At 51.7% G+C, this 21,939-nt stretch overlaps 1 protein-coding gene across 2 annotated transcripts; it reads right to left on the bottom strand.

The window, feature by feature from the left end:
• Window positions 1-783: 783 nt before the first annotated feature.
• Window positions 784-21,284, bottom strand: SYNGR1 (synaptogyrin 1). 2 transcript variants are annotated; one of them, XM_074902516.1, is made up of 4 exons: window positions 21,100-21,284; window positions 9,007-9,244; window positions 7,480-7,625; window positions 784-5,081 (listed from the first exon to the last, which is right to left on the bottom strand). In XM_074902516.1, the coding sequence occupies exons 1-4, from the start codon at window positions 21,196-21,198 to the stop codon at window positions 4,863-4,865; spliced, it is 702 nt and encodes a 233-aa protein (XP_074758617.1). In that variant the 5' UTR covers window positions 21,199-21,284; the 3' UTR covers window positions 784-4,862. The 2 variants fall into 2 exon arrangements, with proteins under 2 accessions (XP_074758617.1, XP_074758618.1); XM_074902517.1 differs by lacking the exon at window positions 784-5,081 and adding an exon at window positions 5,088-6,317.
• Between the last annotated feature and the right edge of the window lie 655 nt (window positions 21,285-21,939).

Here is a 21,939-nt window from a genome sequence, read left to right as displayed (position 1 = left end):
GACAGTTCAGAGGAATGGATAGAGCCTGTTCACCATCACGTGCCCCTGCTTACTGCCCCCAAACTGCACAAGGGTTTGGGAAATGTGATACTCAGGCACTGGGTGACAGCCTCATTAAAAGGGGATGAGAAGGAAGCTTTAACTAAGTGTCGGCAGGGGATGGGATTTTGAATTTTCTTTTTATTGCAGAGCCCATTGAAATGAGATCCTTTTCAATGGTGGGCTATCAATTCCTGATACCCACTGTCGGCAGTTCCCTGAGAGCTCTTGTTTCCCAGTACTTGATTATGTTTTGAAAATATGTACTATGCTAGACACCCAAGCAATGGTCACACATAGATAAATAGAGGTAGTGACACATCAAAGGAATAAACAAATCTGCTTCCCTGGGTGTGGAAATGCAGATATTTATTTTCATATAGGTTTGTATCCTATATTCCTGTATGTCCTCCATCCATATAGCTATATCCTTTTTACAGTGAAGGTCCACTTCTAACATGGCATGTCAAGCTCCTTCTCATGATTTCCTACTCATTAGGTAAGAGACACTTGACGGTGTGTGTGATTTGAAACTTAGGCCAAGCAAAACAAGCAACCATTAGCTCCTCCTGAAATATGTCATCTCAATAAGGGCAGTTCTTCCGTTCTCTTTCCTCCATTCAAGCCACCACATGTCACTAAACTTGCTGTCCAGCTGTGCCGAAGCACAGCAGCTGTGCTCTCATAGCAAACTGAGCTAAAAAAAGACATCCCTCCCCAAAGAAAAAAATCCAGACCATTTTTTTCCATATAGTTTGGTTATTTTGAACATAACTTTATTGAGACACCAGTAGTTACCACCTTCACTTTGTTAACCACAAATATATAGGACATTGTAAACACAGGTGTCAAGGTGGTGGGGTTCGCTGTAGTTGGATTTTGGAAGGGACGGGGGCAAGGGGTGGAGGGGGAGGAGAGGTGAAGGAACACTCGGGCTTAGACAAGACCACTCAGGGGATCCTGTGTGCGGCAGGCCATCCATGAGTCATCGTATATACGTATATATGTATAGCTTTATATTATACATCTTTTTAAATATATATATATAATATATATACTATACACAGGCAGTAATGTGTCAGGGGAAGGGGCAGGGCAGCCCAGGTGGTATTACAGATGCCACGCAGGCAGCAGGGAGTCATCTGAATGGATGGTTTTGACTTGCTGCGTGAGGTGGCCTTGCTGGGCTCCTTGCCTTGTACCTGCTCTGGGGACCAAAGCCAAGACTCCTGTGGGAACCACCCCGCAATGCTGCCTTCCCGGGTCCTCCCAAGTGCTTGCGAGGGTGCAGGGACAAAGACGCCTCCCCCGCTCAGGGAACTGCCAGGAATAACGTGGAGGGGAAGGGTACGTGATGAGGCATGGTGAACAGCATGGTGGGGACACAGGTGAGCTGGGGATGGGGACACGTCAGGAGACTGAAGCCACAGGTAGAATTGGGGCAAAGTTTCATTTCATCATCTCTTTGCCCTTCACAGCCCCTGCTGCCACAGAGTAGTCCCTTACTTGGGGGCTTTATAAAATAAGAAGACATCAAGGGGCCGTTGCTCTCAACAGGGGAGGAAGAAAGCTGCCTTATCATTTTGCTTATACAGACTTCCCTCTGATCTCCAAATCCCTAGAATGGGGCTGATCTCACCCACATTTAGGATCTAAAGGGACGTGTTCCAGACAGCTGCTCAGGTCTTGCCTATGATCACCAGAAATAGGCAACACCTTATCAGAAGCACCTCAGATAAAATAACCAACGCTTTGGGTAGGTCTGTATCTCTCATCATCTGCAGAACCAGCCAAATGTCACTGGAAATTGTGTTTTAAAGAGCTACATGCAAACAAGGAGAGTCCCGCTCCCAGGCCTGTAACCAACCCTCCACTGCAAAGGCTGAAAGCATGTTAGTCCAAGGAGGGTATGTCTTCCCCCACGAGCAGAAGCAAGATGTTGCCTGAGTATCTACTGTGGTAGTATCCCCTGCCACACCAGTGCCTTTCCTATGACAATAAGCAAGGAGAAAGGGGACACAGAGATGGGCAGTAACCCAGGATGAAGCCACCTGGCTCATATCTCACTGAAATGCTGGCTCTGAGGGGGAGGCTCATTCTTACCTCAAGGTCACTGGAGCCCATCAGCTAGTTACATGAGGAAAGCAAGCCAAAGAGGCTAAAGAAAAGCTTACTCATTAGTGAGCCCCAGATGGTATTTAGCCATTTATGTAACTGAGGGGAGAAGGGGCATGGCATGGAAGAAGTTTCTGCACTACACCCCAAAAGAGAGCCCCAGGTAGACCCCCCTCATGTATGGTCCATACCTTTCCTCATGCACCTGGTCCCTCACCCCCTCACCAAGGAGAGGGGACAGGTGATGGGCAGTTCCTCCCCAAAAGTACAACAGATTTTTGTGCTGAGGGATGGTTATTTATAGCCTCGTCCTCCTCTTGGCTCCCCGCTCCCCAAACTAAAGCATGAAGGATGACACAGATGAGTCTGGGTGAGTACAACTAGGTTTTATCCTCCTCCACCTTGTCATCCATTCTTTCCTCTTCCATGGCAGGAAAGGCGGACTGGAGGGAGCTCCCCCCACAGCCACGGTCATAACAAACCTCTCTCAATAAGGTAACCCTCCACCAAGCCTAAATATTAGGCTGAGACCACAGAAGCAGCCACCCAAGGAACTTATCTCCAAATTCCACCTCCTATTTACAGTATTGCTTTCACTTAAAGCCACAGAGCAAGGGATGTGTGCCCAGTCCCTCCTGGCGCATCCACAGACCTAGCTGGTCCCCCTCTCCTGTCCTCACCAGTGGTTAACCACCAGCAAGGAGGAAAAAGCCATGGGGAGGACAAGCCATAGGGACAGCCATTGGCAGCATAAGTCTGCTGGTAGGAGCAGGTAGAAACGGTGCCTATATACAGCGGAGAAGAACTGCCCCCCTTCCCTCTTGGGGCCTGCAGCTCTAGTTTTTACCCCTTCCCCATTGTTGTGGGGCAGCTGGAGGAGAGTTGCACTAGGAGGAGCAGAAGGACTGGTAACCTCAGTGCCCTCCAGATGCGATGTTCACACAACAACAGGCCAGACCTCCTCCAGACTCCTAAGGGTGCTACGAGGAATCGGCTGGGCGCTTGGGGGAGCACCTATGGATTTTGGATCTGCTCCTGATACCTGCTACTGGAGCCTGTGTTGGGTGGAGCAGGGTGGCTGTCTGGGTGGAGCTCCTCACTGCTGCAAGGCATACCCCATTTCTTGTGCTCTGAGAGATGTCTGTGCTGGGGAGAACTGTCCCAGTGGCTATTGCTGAATCATTTCCCTTTAGGGACTGCCTTCACACATAGACCTTACTTCTATCCTGGAATAAAGAGTGCTTCCACAGCTGTCTTTACTTGAAGCAAAATCATGAGTGTGGAATGATGCCCATACGAGCTGTATCTGAGTCACTACTGCCACCTAGGTGAGGCTTTAAAGACAGCCAGGATCTGAGATACCACAGGAAGACATGCTAATATATGGTCTACGTGAAGTACAGTAAGACTAGTTTTCAGAGAGCTCAGTCTGTCCCAACCTATTCTCTTCACACCAAGACCTTCTCCCCGTCTGAGTGGGAGGCAAAGCACAACCGTGCGGGGCAGGACCCTTCCCCACTTGGCTGCATTTCTGTGCAAGAGCCAGATGCATGCTGGCTGTTCCAGCAACAGTATTTCTTTCCAAAGGGTGTCCTGCTTCATTCCTGTGTGCTACAGAGATGGTGTCAGCAAGAGGCTTTGCCCTGTGGTAGCAGAGGAATGGAGGAGGGTTCAGCAAGACCTGAGAAGCGAAACTGGCTTTCTTCTCCTCCTGCCCAGGGTGAAATGGCAAAGCTCTCCTCTCCCCCTCAAACCAGACTAGCTTGGGGTGAGGGCTCTCAGAACCCCCTAGAAGCCTACCTCCACTGTCATTCCTCCCACAAGCACTGTGTCTGGGGGCCAGGGCATGGCTCCCCTCCCACCTCACCAAACACTGCTCTGAGAAGAGTGCTGAGCAGGACATACAGGCAAGTGGAACCACCTCCACCTCAATCCGAGGGGGCTGGGGAGGGAGTGACTCTCATGGCACTGCCCCTCTGCTCTGCTGAGTCTCTTGCTGTAACCTACAGACATGCCTGTGGTTTTTGATTGTACTTGCAAATCTTCCTCCTTCCATTTCCATTTTATCTCTTTGTGCCATCCCCCCAATACCACTTCTCCCCAGACCCTCTAAAAATAAAGTGCCCTCCCTCACTAGCATGTGGCAGAGAAAAGTCTTTGCACTGGGGATGCTGTTCCCACTCCACTCCAGGCGCCCCCCTCCACCCTGACTCCAACACCGACCAGGCCCTCTGCCCCAATTCGGATGCTCCCATGTCTACTCCAGCCTTTAGCGACACTGTCTTTTCTAGGAAGGTCCCTGACCCCTCTCACTCCTTCCCATTCACCTCCAACACCCCCTTCCCTGCCCTGCTGGTGCCGTAGCCCCTCTCCTGCCCACCAGCCAAACTGCACTCTACAGCAAGGCAGGAGGGAGAGAAGGGGAGGGGGGACCTTCCTGTCACAATGCAGTGACAGATTTTGGAAGAATTTGGATCTGGAAGGTAGTTTGGCAGGGGAAGAGAAGGAAGAGGTGATGGGGAAACCTTTTTTCTTTTTTTTTCCTTTTTTAAAAACGATAAATAAAAACAGATGACCCAGAAGGCTGGAGCATAGCTGAAAGCCACCTCTTGTGCCACTATGCACATGTCTGGTTTGTGCCTTGGCTTTCTGCCGGCAGTGGGAAAGTGGGCAGAAGGGAAAAGGAAAGGGAAAGGGTCATCGGTGGCTCAGTAGTTTTGTGTTTGGTACCCCTGTGTCTCAGTGTCGAAAGCATCTGCCGGAGGGGGCTGCTGGTATGTCCCCACTGCATCTGTAGCATCCTCATCATTCGTGTATGGAGCATAAGGCATGCCGGAGTCCTGGCTTGGGTCCATGTAGTCCTGGGAGAAGAGGGCCGAATCGGCACCCAGCCGGAAACGCTGATAAGCCAGGAATGCCTGGCCCACCTTTAAGGGAGGAGGTGGAGGGAAGAGATGGGAAGCAGAGAGGGGAGGGGAGAAAGAGAGGGGGAATGTGCCAAAACAGAGAAACAAACAAAAGTGGGGTTAGTAGTGGTTACAGATTAGTGTGCGAGGCTTGCCTGGTGAAATGCCCCTGAGAGCATGGAGGTTCAGGCTGCCCCACAGAAAGCATGAGCCTGACGGGAGAGAGGAGGGCTGGGCAGGGATGGCTGCAAGCCCAGCTGGCTGAGTGCAGCCTGCCAGGGCTCCCCTCTGTCTCTGGGGTATGCTGGGAACCTCCTGCCCAGTGGTGGGGTTTCACTGATGTGGCACAGAGGCTCAGTTGGCATGTGGTTATCTCACTCAGTCCCTCCTGCCCCTGGGAAGGCAATCTGCCTCAAAAACACTGCAAAAGGTTTGTTTGCCAGGCTGGATGTACACAGCTGTTTTGCCTGCAGAGGCCAGGACAGAGAGCATGATTTGACACGGAGTAGCAAGGTAGTGGTCACCCAACACCTGCACGGTGCTGCAGCACAGACCTTGGGAAGGAGCAGCATGAGGCAAGGCGGCTGCTTCCCAGACCAGAGGATGGTTAGCAAGCATACTGCTGCTTCCTGCCCCAGGCACTGCAGGCGGGACACCCTTTAGTGGACTGAGGGAGCCTGGGCATGGGGTTCATATCACAGACCCCAGCAGACATGGTTCGCTGTCCCAGAGCATCCCTGATAGAGGTGAGCAGTCTAGCATGTGATGGGGGGAGAGGTTTTTGGGGAATGAGGGCTGGAAGGAAATGGAGGAGATAGATAAAGTGGTGGGGGCAGAGGGCATCTCCTGGATGAAGTATTAGTTCTGCGCAGTCATCAAAAGAAAGGCACCGTGGTGTTATGCAGCATTAGTTACGGTTTGGGTGAGGGAGAGAAGGGAGCAGAGGAGGGGAAGAAATTGCCAGTTCCAACTCCCCAGAGGGAGACCTCCCATTCAGTGGACAACCCCACTCCAGTTCAGTGGCCCATGTCTTCCCACCCTGTGCCCTGCAGGGATCACACACCCATGGCTGGGGCGTTGGAACTGCCTCTGCCCAGTAACCTCCTCCAGCTGCTCCTGTCCACCCCTTCCCCCAAATTCCCCCATCAGCGAGGGGCACTAAGGCAGCAAGGATGGGGAGTTAGGGAACAGGGTGTTATATTCTTCCTGAAAAGTAATGTCTCTGAGTCTCCGGAAAGCCAGAAATGTGAGGAAGCCCTGTGAGGAGAGAGAGGGTGTGGGGAGGAGAATCAATAAGAAAGAGCAATCCAGAGCATTTGATTGAAATATAACCACCAAGGCACCAGGGGAAGAGGATGCCTATAGCCACTTGCAAGCCCATACTTGAGGGAGGACCACTGCAGGTGGTGCCACCTCAAAAAGGGACCCCTTGCGAAAGCCTTGCTCCTTGTCACACTTTCAGATGGGGCTTACAAGGGGGTCTCAGCAGCACTCGAGTGCAGGACACAGGTCATGAGGGACACAGACACGCTGCTGTCCCTTGCCCCTGCTTGGTGTCACCTAGGTGAGGGTGCTGACTGCACAACCCTTTGCAGCCCCTCTTCCTCTCTGACAGCTTTGTTGTCTTACAGCAGCCTTCCTACCTGGCCCCCACCCAACGTTAAGGCCCACGGGGAGAAGAGAAAATAAAACCACAAGGATTTACACATGGAGACTGGCCTAAAATGCTTTCCTGCTTGGCACTATCCTGTCACTTCAGACAAAAATTACTTGGGCTTGGTGCTTTCAGAGATGTGAGGAAATTGTGGGGGATATTTATATTGCATACCACATTTTTTCCAGGAAGCTAGCAATAAAGAACTGCTGAGGAAAGGGTAGTCTTAAGAGACAGCACCATCACCTTTTTAAAAGGTGACCCAGTGAGGCTGTAGTCATGGGTGCAGATGGATGGCCCAGAGGGACACCAGTTGAAGCCTCTTGAGGCCACTGATGACATTTCACATGATTGGAGCAAAGCAGGGAAGGAGATGGGTGCAATCCCCAGCCTGGAGCTCCCTTCTCTGTTTAGTGTCTGTGAGGTGAAAATGATGCGAAAGTCCTCTTACACACAGGGAAGATGATGCTTGGGGAGCTGGCTTCTCCAAGATCATATTAAAGGTTTGTAAGGACACTCCTTACTGGGATATGGGACCTTTTCCCATTGTGCTTATTAATGCTCTAGCACCTTCTTCCATGTAAGATTTTGAGTCCCTGTTTCCCAAGTTTGCCTCCTAACCACCTCCCCTCCTGCCTTTCCTTCTCAGAAGCCATGTGAACTGAGATCTCAGAGGGAATCACTCTTAGACAGTCACCTTCCATTCCCCACAAGCTAATACAGCGCAGAGGACACTTGACCCAACATTATGGTTGCTGTACTCACCCAGGTGAAGATGGAGAAGAACGAGAACGTGATGGCTGCTCGGGCTGCATCCCCTCCCTCATTCATTGGGTTGTCCACTTCTTTCGAAGCTTGCCACTGGTTGGTCAGAAAGCAGAAGCCAACGAACCAGAGGAATGCCCAAAAGGCTGGGATGGACCACCACCAGCATGCCAAAGGGGAAGGGGAGAGACATCAAGACAGTATGTGTGACAGAACATAAACACATCATGTTTCTCTGTAAACTTCAACCCTATGAGACCCACCAGTGTGTTGCAGACCGAGCCAAACTCTGACTGTGCAGCCTGTGCAGCTGGCAGGCTCACTGATGGCTAAATTGTCAAGGTGATGATAGGTGTCTGCAGAAAGTACCTCAGGAGAGTTCATTTGCTTGTGTTTGGATTGATCACAGGACTTGCATTTGGCCTTGGGAGGGAGCCTGAAGGGCTTCCAGTACAGGAGCGATCACCTGGGCTCTCTGAAACAGCCATTGTTTTGCAACCCTGTCCTGCAAGGACAAGCAAAGAGCAATTCCTTCCAAGGGAGCTGCAGAAGAGTGGGGAAGCAGCTGGCCTGCAGTTGCACAGGGACCAGCTTTTGCTCAGGACAGCACAGGCTAAGGGACTCACACTGAGGAAAGGTGCTGAAGGATCATTAACATGCTGCATCCTCAGGAAAGGGGTGAAGGTAGGAGGGAGCCCCAAGTCCAGACTCACAGCTGGTGGGGGTAGTGGGACTCAGCCTCTTTGCCAGGCACAGCCAGATACCAGGCAGTGAGGGAAATGGGCATTCCTAATGGTAGCAAAACCAGGCTCAGTCCTTCCCCTTCTCTCGTTAGCTGAATCAGGACTGCTAGGCAAGGGGCTAACTGTGAACAAACTTGTAAGCCAGAAGTCCTAAACAAGTTCAGATGCTGCCCTCGCTCCACTCGACAAGCTGTGGGGGGACTCTGACGTGGAGAATTTTGTCTGTATGGCTGGAGTAAGCCAGGAGAGTGACTCAGGATCACAGCACGAGAGCAAAGCACCTCCTCATGATGCTGCTGACTGGTGTGACACATGCACGTACACACGCACCGTCACTTCGTCTATCATTTCAACACTCTGCTGGGGATGGAGAAATCTAAGTTAGAATAAGCCTCGTGGCTGGATGAGGTCCTGCACAGCTATTCATACGGGGAATTCCAGGTAATTTAGGAGGACTGGTTTAGTCAGCCTGTATGAAACCCACAATCTTTTTTTATGTTAAAATATGGAGGGTTCAATCACCTGGATCTGGAAAAGAAGGTAGTATCATCTCCAGAGGTGTCAACACTTGGGCTTATCAAGCTCAAACATGCAGGGAGGCAGGGCCTGCTGATCCTAAAGGGCTCCCTGAGCTATGCCTATGGAGAACACCAGAGAGGCATCAGAAGAAAGGAGAGAGGCCTGAGAGAGTAAGGAACCTGTCCTGTGAGGTGGCAGAAGCTCCGTCCCTCTCCACTGCCAGTGGAGGAGGGGGGCACTACGGCAAATCAGTCAGGAAACTTACCCGAGACTCCAATGTCTGAGAGCACTGCCTTCTTGCGGTCCTTGACGCTGCTGATCTGCGGGAAGTAGGCATCCAGAGCCAGGTAAAGAAGGCAGCTAAGGAAGGCGAGGACACCCACGGTAATGCCATAGTTGCAAGCATTGCGATTGCGGTTGAAAATGCAGTGCTCTTGTGTCTCATCCAGGCGGTTCACATACCCTTCATTGACAATGGAGCCAAACACCACGATGGAGAACACCTGGCGGGATGGAGGCAGGAGAAATGTCAGGGCAAGCCCCATCTCTCTGGACCAGCATGAAGGAGCAGAGCTCTGCAGGAGACAGGCACCTTTCACAGGCACCCCTCTGCTCTGCTGAACTCCTGGCCTGCTGCCCTGCCTGGGCTGTAGCCACAAGGAGTTTACTGGGGAGATGGTCTCATTTTATTTCTGAGGATTAACTTAAAATAGGACACTTTTAGATGGAGCTTTTTTATCCATCTGATCTAAAGCGATGTAAAGCACAGACACAGACACACAGGGAGGCAACATGGAGTGTAAACTGGAATATGGTTTTGGTGTGGGTGCCTGCGTACAAGGGCTCCAAGTAGTGGAAATCCTCTTAGTCTGCACTTATTCTCCCACCCACTTCTTTCCCTTCTAAGAATTCATTGTTTCTACCACGCATTTTTTCACTAATTTTATCTATCCAGCTACTATGATCTTTTCCCAATCCACCCTCCCACAATTCAAGCCCTGCTTGCTCTGCAGCTCCATTCTACGGGGCTCCTGCTCTCCCCATCTCCCCGCATGTCACACACCTCTCTCTACCAGTCTTCCATCAGCCCAGCCCATGACACCACCTACCCTTCTGTCCACTCACCCATACGCCAACACCCTCCAACCTGCCCCTCAGATTTCACAGGTCAAACATCCACCCTCCAGGTCCACCTGGCAGGGCCACTATGAGTCCTCCCTACCCATCACTGCCACTGCATGTTATTGTAAATCAGGTAGAAAGAAGAATGAGTCCAGGTAGAAATGCCATAATCCATAGTTGACGGTCTAATCTTCACTCATGGGCTTAGCCTTCATCACCTGCCACAAGGCTGTTCCTCTTTGACACAGCAGGTTCACCAAAGCAGAGAGTTATTTACAACAGCTCTGCATCTCTAATAAACAGCTTCCCCTTGCAGCCACAGGAGAAAGAGGGAAGATTATGGCAGCATGTACAGATTTTTCTTTGCAGTGCATCTTGAGACCCTCAGTAGGAGCAGCCCGTCTGCAGGCTGCCTGCGAGAGCCCCAGGCAGCTAGGAAAGGGACCTCAAGCATGGAGCAAACATACATATGATGTGCACTAGGATGTCACCTGGGCACTCTGCTATCCTGGGAGTTGTCTGCACAGCAGGAACCTGTCACCCTTGGAACCACCACCCAATCCCAAAGGAGAAGATGAGGTGGACCAAGCCTCCTGCAGGGAGTGAAGGTAGGTCTGAGGGTTTGCTAGGTCAGAAGGACCCCAGTACCACTTAATCCAACCAAGCACCAGAAGAGGACATCAGACAACTCAGAGAGCAGAGAAGCATCTTTGTGAGTGCCGGGAAAATTAACAGTCAAATAATGCCAACCCAATACACCATCTGTCATCAGTGGCGTTCAGTGCCCGAGATCCACAGCACAGACCTCTGCTGTTTGATCTGTGGCATCAAGAACCAGAGGAAAATCCTTACTCACAGTCCCCAACAGCCCGACCACTTTTCAGATGCCAAGCTCTAACAAGTATCCACTGACACTGGTAATATTTTTTCACCCCAAGGCTCATAATTGGGACACACTTCGGTTGCTGAGACTGAGTGTATTTGACACACCAGAGCAAACTAAAAAAGCTGGAAGCCAGTGCTCCTAAGAGTGGGGACTGTATGGGTTCTCTGAAAGTTCACAAGAGCTTTTTAAGCTTAAAAGTAAAACAACTGACTTCTTCTTGAAAATCAAGATTGATCATACTTTGCAGAAATTGCTCATGAAAATTAAATACAAATCTCTTCTGCCTGAAGCAAAGGTCTGGTCTTCAAAATTTCAGCCTGAATGACTTGGAAGGCAGCAAAACTGCACACCGTTACAGACAGCTCTTTCAGTGGGAAGTACTGCAAACCTTTACAGCCGGCTGGGCTGACAGGTCTGCCTAGGACCACGGGCCATGTTCCTCTAACCTGAGGGGGAGCTGACAGATTCCTGAAGTGATGGCCAATGTGAGGCTCTGATCAGCACCAGTGCTGCCACCTGAAGCATCAATCTCCATATATTGGGATTACAAAATGGGTGCACCACTTTTCGCAGCATTAGACAGAAAGCATATCTTCTCTTTGGAAGATGAGAAACAGCCTCCAAAGTGGAATAGCCTGGTGTTTGTTTTTGGTTTAGGGCTCAAAACTGGTAAAATGTTGATGCCCTGTGTCAGGTCAACCTTTGCAACAAGCTGTATTGCGAGTCTCTGCTTACTCGTTTAGGATGAATGAACTTCTGTAATGGCCTCTCCCCAGAGACACCTTTGTTTACTCTGCTCATACCCTGATACACATCTTCCCTGTGCTCCTATCTTTAGGTTTGCTGCTGGCCGGGAAGAGCTCTCATCTATGCACAAAAGCAGCAGAATAACTCCTTTTTGCATTTGCTCTTTCATACCTTTTATGCTGGCATGTTGTAAAAACAGCTGAGAGTCATGACTCCAGAGGGACATCTCCCTCTCCTTAATTGTCAAGCAGAGGTGGCATTTCTCCATCTTCAGTCAGCCCAGATGCCACTTTCTCCTATGCAAGACGCAACTTCTCTCCTATGAAGAGAAACCTGTTTCGGAGCCTGGAGGTGCCCAAGGTATGACTTGCTGGCAAGCATCTGATTTAAGATGATCTTAGGAGTTTTCTGGGGAGATTCCACTAAGGGTATTCTCACTCATGAACAGAACAAGTCACTGCAGATGTTTATCTTTGGTGTCCTGAAACAGCCACTCCAAAATACTGTTTGTCCTTAGGAAACCTTTCTACAGCACAGTAGCTTAAGGGATGTCTCCTTCTCTCCGTGTTTTCTATCAGCTCTGCAGTGCTGGGGAGCAGAGCATGGACCAAAGAGTGGCAGTGGAGAGGGCTTGCTCCCTTTGCCAGCCTACCACCACCCTCATGGCACAGCAAAGTGTTGTGAGGATCTGCTGTGCACAGAAGCCTTGAGCTAGACTGAGCAAGAACAGGCAGGCTCAAATCAGAGGTTTCAGACTGACAAACAGAGCTGGACAGCAGAAGAGGCAATTGCTGCTGCTGCTGATAGGCAGCATTGCCCATTTTATCCCCGTGCTATCTGTACCCAGAAACTGTTATGACAGGTGCACAATTAGAAAAAAATATAATTATGAGAGCCCAGATCTCACAGCCCTCAGGAGAAACTGTTGCACACTTAATCCATGGCAGCTACTTCTTTTTGGTAAGGGGGCAGGTGGGTGGAAGCTCACTGACATAGCAAGTCATCTTAGAAAGAGCAAGTTGGGTTTTTTTTTCCTTGATTTCACAGTCCATGCCCATGCAAAGAAGATACAGGCAGCAGGTGCAGTGTGAATTCTGCCTGGATTATAAACAAAGCACCAAGTTTGCAAGGATGAAGCATTTGCATTCTCATTCCCATCACATCTGCAGCACTTTTGAAGAAATGCCAGCTACCAGCAGCACTGGCACAAGCCTCTTGCCCCTCTGCATTACCACTGCTTGTTCCTTCTACCCCTGTTTGGCATGGCAAATCCTTGCTGCACAAAGTCTTGCCTATGGCCACTAACGGTCCAAAATACATGTCCAGCTGCAAGGAGGAGGTGAGGAGAAGATGGCAGGAGTCTTCTCTTGACTGAGCACTGAGATGCAGGGAAGTGACTTGTCCGAAGGCTGGCAGGAGGCTAGCGCAAAGCACTGCATCCCAACGCTCCCAAACGTAGCCTTTCCTTCCACTCTGCAGAGGGTGATCATTAGCTGCTTTCCTATTCTTGGTGATAAAAAACAGCCAGCCATCCCCAGCTCTGTGCACCTGAATGGCCTTATTTCTTCAGTGAGGCTGCTTAAATCAGTTAACTTAAAGTGACTACACTTTTAGGTTGAGAGGGTTTCCTTAAGCCTCCAAGAGCAACATCAATTGAATGGGTGTGCAACCTGTCTGGAGCTGCACATTTGATAAGCAGTATTGTATTTGGCTACGCTCAAAAAAAGGGACAGAAAACAGCATGTGGAGAAGATCTGACCAACTCAGCTCTGCTGCTGGGACCTAGCTTTTCTCACCTTCACTGCTCCTTAAACATCACATCCACACAGGCTGTTGCAATGATTTTACTAGACTTCTGTTTTCAAAGAGCTCTGAGACACCAAGTGAAGCCATGTACTTTGCAAATCTGACACAGACAGAGCAACTTGCTGAAAGATGCAGCAAAATGAACGTAATGCTGAGCACTGTGGGGAGGAGATGGGGAAAGGCTGAGGGTTTCCCTGGCCCCTTTTCTTAAGGGGCTCGTGCTGGCCACTACAGGCATGCTCACTACAGTGAGAGAAAAGTGCAGGAACAGTCAGAAGGCTGCATCCCACCATAAATGACCTTTTATTTTTTTTCCTCACTGAACTGGGTGATCTGATTTTGCCAGAGGCAAAGGCAAGAGATGAGCCCTCAGAGGAGAGGCTCTCCAGTCCGTCCCCAGCTCCCCACTACAGGCTCAGCCCTGCAGAAAGCCAGATGAAACCTCCTGAGCATCATGTGAGGCTCTCCACCATGCTGCCCATCCCCAGCCATGCATCACATGCTCCTGAGCATCATGTGATGGATGCACAGCACAGTCAGCCTCCAGCTGTGTACTAGGATTTTCCTGCACATCAGCCCAGGAATTTGTCACACTGCCTCCTGACTTTATCCCCGAGATCCCCATGATGGTTTTAGTGGGGATGACATTGAAGAGGGTTTCTGTCAAGCTGTCTGCCTGGGCTCACTGCAGTGCTCTCCCATCACAGGCTCTGTTGCACTGCGTGTTGCCTCTCCCTCTCCCAAACCTCCTTTTTATTCTGTTTTAGAGAGGAAATAGTTTGGTGACATTATATTCCTCGTGGGACTTCAAATCAAATTCAACTCAGGCAGAATGAAGCCATAACCTCTTCTGTGTCTGATCTGGTAATGACCAGGAATAAATCTGTTTAAAAAAGAAAGGAAGTGCAGGGGAGAGTGCAAACAATAAACTAGCAGAGATGATCTGGATTTCATTTTCATTCAGCCACTTGCAAATGGAGTCTCCAGCAAGCTACAGCCCTGCACAGACATGTATTATTGTTATTATTATTATCATCAAATCTACTTGTATTTAGTTCATTTTGAAGAAAACATATGCAGCTTTTGATATGCATGGGACTGGCAGCTTGGAAACAGAAGGCCACTATTTATTCCCTCCAGCCAGCACCACGCAGGCAGCAAACAACTCCTGCTCACAGTTTTTATGGCATGTCTGAGCCCTGTGCAGGTGCTTGATTCATTTGTACCGGATTCCCCTAGGGATGGGGGAAAAGTAGGCATATGCCAGCACCTCCCTCCCAACTCACCCCCCCTGGCCAGCAGCCACATGGCACCTGCTCCCCAGCCCAGGCTGAGCTGGAGCAGGTGATAGAGGGAAGAAAGGCTCCACATCCCTAATTCCTGTCACAAGATCTGGGACAAGCTTCCCTGACCAGCCTGCTTTCCTTCACACATTGCTTGGCAGCTGACAGGCCAGCCATTAACCCTTCTGCCTCCCGCCAGACCCGTGCCTGGGTCAGTCATCCCCCACCCCAGCAGCCCAAGCCCCAGGTGATGCTGGAGCACTCTGGGAGCCAGCAGCCAGGCAGCCTCCAGCAACACCCAGGCCTGGGCTGAGCAGCCGTGCATGCCACCCCGAGGAGGAAGGAAGAGCTTTGCTGTAGGAAGATGCCCACTGGTGTAACAGGGAGCTATGTCCCTGAGTGTGACTTCAGGAAGCTCCCACAGTCCTCACTTTCCTCTCATGGTCAAACAGCATCTGTCCCACCACTACTGTTGACAACTCCCCATGGCCACACCTCCACGGTGGTATCTAGGTCCTTCTGTACTTTCCAGCTGATTCCTACATCACCAGGTTGCTGCTGAGCAAAGTGACCACTCAAAAGTTGCACATTTTTCCATGAGAAAGAGTTCAGTTTTCTTTCTAGCTACACATCTCTCCCTCCTTGGCTGTGCCAAGCTAGGTGGAGGACCACATCCACTGCCACCTGCATCTGGTCCTCTCACAGCCACACTAGTTTTCTCTGCTGCCATAGATGTTTGCCTTAGCCATGTCTCGTCTCCATGCAGTTTCTCTGCTCCTCACCTATATGCCTCTCATGTTTTGAAATAGCAGATTACATGTGATTATATTTTTCTGTTATTTCTGACTGCCTTTGGTCCCTATGTACTATTCAGATTTTTATCTGCAAATGCCATTAATGAGAGATTTGTTCCTGCTCCAAGATCTTTCCTGGAAATGCTATGCTGGAAACAAGACAACCTGCTCTATCCAACCCCAAATCACACCATGGCTCTGCACATCTATTGCTTGTCTTCTGATGTGGCCTCTCACCCAATCCCAGGGACAGCAATCCCCAACCCTTATGAACCTGACCCAAGGAAGGGGATCCCATGAAGAACCATACCTAGGGCTTGACTCAAAGCACGTGCTTTGAAACACCATGTTTCTTTCACTGTGCGCCAACATACCTCTCAAGCATGCAGCCAGCGAGCATGGTGGCTGGGGCAAAAATCACGTGGAGGATTAGAAAGAGAGAGAGCATGAGCTATGGTCCACAAACATGGGGAAAGCCTCAGCTAAATTTAGCCAGGACAGAAGGTGGAGGCTGGTTTCAGACTAACATGGCCCTTGGGCTTTAAGGCTCAGTTTAACTGCCACTGTAAACCCATGCTGGGTGTCCTTTCCATATGGCGAAGGGCAGCATGGGGAGAAGAGGCAAAGGGTGTCGTAAGCAGGGCGTCAGCATGATGAGCCAGGACCCACTAGCAAGGCAGGAGACAGGGTTTTCTGCCACGCCAGGGCTTGCCCCCATCCTCCAGTTTGCAGGTGCCAGCCTGTCATAACGAGGCCAGGGATGCAGTTCCTGTCCTTTGCCTGCCTTGCCTGCTCAGCCAGAGCTGCCTGGAATGTGCCATGCCCGCAGAGACAGGGGACAGTGCTTCCAATCCCAGCTCAAAACGTCTGCATGCTCCCACCAGCCAGTGGACATGGTGGCAGTGGCAGCAGATGATAAAGAAGGAGATGGAGGGCAGGCAGTGCCTCTCCTCACCAAACCTCCCTGCAGAGGGGTAATGCCCTTGGTGAAAGAGAGAGATTTGGGGTCTCAATCCATGTGGTGAGTTTTAATGGACTGCTTTGCCTATGCAGCTGTGGTTGGAAATACTCAAGCCACCTAGCTGGGCCTGCTTCCTAAAAGCAAGTTACTTTTGCCTTGTTAGGCTTTTACATTGAGTGTCACTCAGTTTCTCCAGCAAGCAGGTTTCCAGTCAGGAGCACCTGGAACAACCTGTTTCAATTAGCATTTTACTTATTTATGGAGCTGGTGCTACATCCAATGCCTGCGGGTTGCAAAGGAGCTTCCCAGCTCCCTCGCACCAGCTGTGGAGAGCACTGTGGGTCAGGGTGCAACGGGATTATGCAGGGAAGTGCCCAGGCTCACCTACTTTATTTCAAGAATGATTCTGGAGATTCTATGTACCGTAGCACAGCTCCTGCTTGGTGTGGATCACCTAGCTCTGCCAGCTCTAGCTGTAGCACCACTAGCTCCAGCTCTTGGGTCACCTAAGGGGACTGAAAGCAGGTTTATATGGCAGGGTGGTAAAAATCCCACCCATGCACCCATGTCCCATCTACTGTGGGGCACCAGCTGTGCAACACAGCTCAGCTCAGACAACACTCCATGTTGCAGCCAGCAGCAAGTGAAGTGGCACAGTGTGGAGCAATGCCTTGAAAGACCAGGACTCAGAGTAAACCGCAGCCACCCATCACAACAGGGCGAGTTGCTTGTTTTCTCTTCACCACCGCTGGGAATAGGGAGGGAATTGTTCTGCCCTTCCACAGAGAGGTGGGGAAGCCTCCAGGATCTTCCAGCAGCACATTGCTTTTGTTGTGCAAGCCTCAGTCCAGCCAGACCGGACAAGTACCCTCATTGCAAGATCGAGATGCCCTTGGAGGCATCCTCAACAGAGATGCTCAGGAGGGACTGCTCTGTAGGGCTGCCCCCCTGCACTGCAAGGTGCTGTTTCATCTAGGCAAGTGTATCTGGGGCAGGCAGCAGCAGAGAAATGGCTCATGCTGAGGCTGAACATCCAAACCTGACACAGGTGCTCTGCAGGACCACCACATGCCAGCACCCATGCCAGGCAACCTTTCTGTAGGGAAATGCATACTTATTCTGCTGTTCCTGACCTCCAAAGCACCCAAGAAACATGAGCTGCCTCACAACACTGTTGCAGTGGACAGATGCTCCAGAACCGCTAACCTCTTTCCGTAGTTTAGTATCCTCCTTGTCAAATCTATCCCATCTCCTCCTCAGCAAGGAGCAACATAAATAATCTTTGGTCACCCCATCTGCTCCTCCAGCTCTCCCTGGAGATTTGCTGCCATCTCAATTGGGCTGCAAACTCCCTGGGCAGGAGCCAGTTTTGCTGCCTGTTGGTTAAAAGCCACATGCACCTCTGTGCCATCATAAAGTCTGCTAAAAGTCACCATGACCTGAGCACAAGGTCACTGCCTGGGGAAGCAATCATGAGAATTTCTGCTCTCAGTGAAAGCTCATCACATGAAATGGGCTGAAAGGAGTCTCCAGCTTGCCCTGGGGAGATGATGGACCACCCATGCCATGAGCAGGATAAAGGCAAATGAGATCTTAGGAGATGGCAGACAAAGTGCTTCCAGCATGTGCCAGAGCATGTGAAAGGAAGGACTCTCACAGAGACCACGAAGAGGGAGAGTCCTTCGCCACCAAAAGTTTGGCTTGTAGAGCCTGGTGATGGAAAAGCTAAGTGCGGATGCAATTGCAGTCTATAAATACACCCAGGGAAAACACCAGGGAGGGAAAAGCACCATTTAAACTGAAGGGCACCAGAGCACAAAAGCAAACGGATAAAAACCCAGCCACAAATTGATTTATGGTGGAAGGCCCTGACTGTTTGAGCCACTGAACCCTCTCCCAGAGAAGGGCAAAAACCCCATAAACTAGTCTTTTTGCTGCAAAGTTAAACCAATTTATGGGAGGGGCCATAAAGGCTTTGATGCTTGTGACATGCTGATAGGACTTCAGTGCCCACAAGGGCTGCACTTGGTCTCTAGTTAAAAAAAATGACCAAAACCCCAACTAAATATTTGGTGTGAGCTTGTGGCTCCCCAGCTTTGTAGAGGGAGAGATGCTTGGGAGGGCAGACAAGACCAAGCTGGTGAAAAAGCAGAAGGAACTTGTATTTTGGGAGAGAAGAGGTGTACACACAGCCTTACACTATGGTGGCTAAGCCAGCCTCACTTGCTGGACCACTGACCCAGAGCACCTCTAGCTCCTTCAAAAGGACCTTAATTTCCACAGCCAAGTGAAGCCCTCTCCTCTCCTCTGCCAAGGTCAGATAGTATTTTGCCAATTATTAGGCCTAGCATAAAGGACACAGCCAGCATAAAGATGAACCAATAACCAAGTTGTATTTGATACAAAAGGGTCAGTACATGGGTGAGTGCTGGGGGTCAAGTCAGATCATACATAATTGACATCAATCCCACTGACCCCAACAACACCACCACACAACCAACAACGGATGGAATAAATGGTGAAATGCAGTCTCCCATAGAAGGAACAGGAGACAACTGAGTCAAGAGGCCAAACACATAAGACCAAGGAAGATACATACCAAATCTCTACACAGCCCATGTTTACAAAAGCCAGACCTGACCAGAGCCCAGTTCTAGGGAGGCAGGAGGTCCTTCCCCAACAGGGAACTCTGCAAAGTGCATCCACCTCACAAACAGACACTGCCCCTGCCTGCAAGTGGCCCCAGCTTTTATCCCTCAGTGGGACACCTGACCTTTGTTTACTTAATGTGGGACACCTGGGGCTCCTTTACCCAATGGCTCTCCCTGCAAGGCTGGCCGCATCCTGGAGGGAAGCTTAAAGGCAAACTCACTACCTCTCTGTGAAGGGCTGTGGGAATCACCCATATGTCAGCCTTAATTTGGGGCTTGGGGCTGAAACCCCAGCATTTCAGATAGGTAGGGGGAAACAACATGGGGTCCCAAGGAGATGCCAGTTCCCAGGAAGCAGTTCTTGACTGGGGAGACCTTGCAGGGTGCGTTGGTGAGCTTGGCGAACAAGCGGACAGTGTCTGAGGCACTCTGAAGCAGAGTAGCTGCCTAATTAAAAAATAAACATATTTCCTGTTCTCTCTCTCACCTGGTGCCTCTAGGAAGCCAAAAATCCCGCAGTGCTCAGATAAAGGGGAAAAAAACCCCCACCAGACTGAAAAGCAGAGAGAGGAAATTCTGCCACAGAGATTAGCAGTGGGAGAGCCTTTTGTAGATCACATCATGTCCACCATCCCTAGGCACACAGGCTGGCCCCACTCCACCCGCCCAGGACGGAGGGGGTACACATACCCCTCACCCAGTGGCAGCCCCGGCACAGCCAGTCCGCTCCCACTCCCAGCGTGATGTGCTGTACCGTAAACAAGCTTGGGCAGATGGACGGATGGACAGACCTCCAGCATTAACCACGTCCTCAGCAGTCTAGGGGCTCCCAGAGGGGACATCACCCACCCACCCAGCCGGGAGCACAAGGGCTGCCTCCCCATCGCCGGTAGCAAGCTGGGACACCTTCCCTTTCCCTCCTCGTTTCCGCCGCCTGGCACTGCTTTTATTTTATTTTCCCAAAGCCAGCCTGATGCCTCTCCTCCCAGCTCCGGTGCGCATGTGTCTCCTCTGCTCTCTCTCCCTGCCCTCCCTTCCCCTTCTCCCAGCCGAGACCTCAATCTCTCCCCCGCTGGCTCGGTGCTGCAGCTCTCGCTCCCTTAATCCCAATGACCTTCTTGCACATACAGACGCCAGCCCCAAGGGCCGCCATGGGATCGGTGTCACGGGAAGAGGAAGAGACCCTCCCCCTGGCACCCCACACCCTCCTTACCGCCCCCATTAGACCCCCCCTTCGCCCCTGCTCCCTTCCTCAACAAATCACAGAGAGGAAAGCATAACAAGAAAGGGTGGTTGGGGGGGTGAGAGGATGAGGTTAAAACACAGTGACCTCCAGCTCCCACAGCCCCCCCAACTCACTCTAGCACGGCCAGAGCCCAGCACCCCCTGAGCCCCGACCTGCTGGGGAACTATGCCAGAACTGCAGCATCACTCCCAGCCGTCCTGCCCTGTCACCCCACATCCCACTGCCTGCCCACCCACACCATAAACCCACCAGCACGGGGTGGTGGGATAAACACACACACACCCCCCCCCAAAAAAAAGCATGGATGGAGACAGGGTCACGATCCAACCTGGCTCACCTCTTCCTCCCTCCCCAGGGAAGAAACCCCACAAATCAGAGAGAGTGCTCTCACCCCATATGGCCCTATATCCATCCATATGGCTATATACAGCTGTACATCTGTCTGTGCACATATATGTGGACGTATATATACACTTGGAGATATATAAACCCAGACATAGATGCGTATATCCAAACATACATACATACACTGAGAGAGATCCATAAATGCTCATAGAGGTGTATGCATGTACGCGTGTGTAGCTACATGGAGGCACATCGAGAGACATACGCATATCTATGTATGGGGATGCATAATGCAAACATATAAAAATAGGTAATAATATATAAAATATAGTAAGTGTAATATACAGCATATAACATCATGATTTTTTAGACTTATATAAAGCATACACGCAGGTATGTGGAGAGGTCGGGGTTGGGGCCGGTGGCGCCCACCCGCCCCGGCGGGAGCCCCGCGCCCGTCCCCTCCGCAGGCTGGAGGGACGCCCCCCGCCCCGCTGCCGCTGCCGGGGTTCCTTACCCAGGAGAGGAGCCGCAGGAGGGTGTGCGGCTGCCGGATGAAGGCGTGCGGGTCGAAGGCGCCGCCGGCTTTCCCCGCTCCGAAGGCGCCCCCGTCCATGGCGGCGCGGGGGTGGGCGGGAGCCGGGCGGGGGGCTCGGCGGGCGGTGCCGGGCTGCGCCGAGCCGCGCCGGGCTGCGCCGAGCCGCGCCGAGCCGAGCCGAGCCGAGCCGCGCCGAGCCGTGCCTGGCAGCCCGGCGGCGGGGGCGGCGGCGACGAGACGCGCGCTCCCGCCCACGGGGACGCGCCGCGCCGGGAGCGCGCACCCACCCCCTTCCCCCGCCACATCGCGCGGGGAGGGCGGGCGGAGAAGCGGGCACGACTCGGGGCGAGGCGTGGGGTGGCCGTGGGACGGGAGTGTGAGGATGGGGTGCTTGGGGCGGGCACGGCGGGTGCAGCATGGAGGCGTGCGGGGGAATGGGGGCCAACACCTCCCCAGTACAGAGGCACCCCCACACCACCATCACCGCAAAGAGAGAGGGGGCAGGGGTGCTGCTCCGCTTTGTTTTGGTAGGGCTTAGAAAAAGTGCGGGGCCAGGCCCCCACCAGCTCACACCCTCCACCCCTATCACCCCTCTGCCCCGCAGCCCAACATAAGAGGCGCAAGGCTGGCCCCCCCCGGGTGAGACCCGGTTATCCAAGGGGAGCAGTCGGTAGTGCTATCTGGGTGCAGGCGCAAGGTGCCTGCTCCCAGGCAGAGGTGCCTGGTGAGCCTCAAAATCGCACTGCGGCAATGCCTCAGGCTCTCGTTTCCAGCATCCCTCACCCTCAGACACCACGTCCCTGGGAGGGGGCAGCAGGA

The sequence above is a fragment of the Athene noctua genome, chromosome 3 (assembly GCF_965140245.1).
Source record: "Athene noctua chromosome 3, bAthNoc1.hap1.1, whole genome shotgun sequence".
In the NCBI taxonomy this organism is placed as follows: Eukaryota; Metazoa; Chordata; class Aves; order Strigiformes; family Strigidae; genus Athene; species Athene noctua.
The sequence above is the reverse complement of the archived record's forward strand: the minus strand, read 5'-3'. Positions and strand labels throughout refer to the sequence as shown.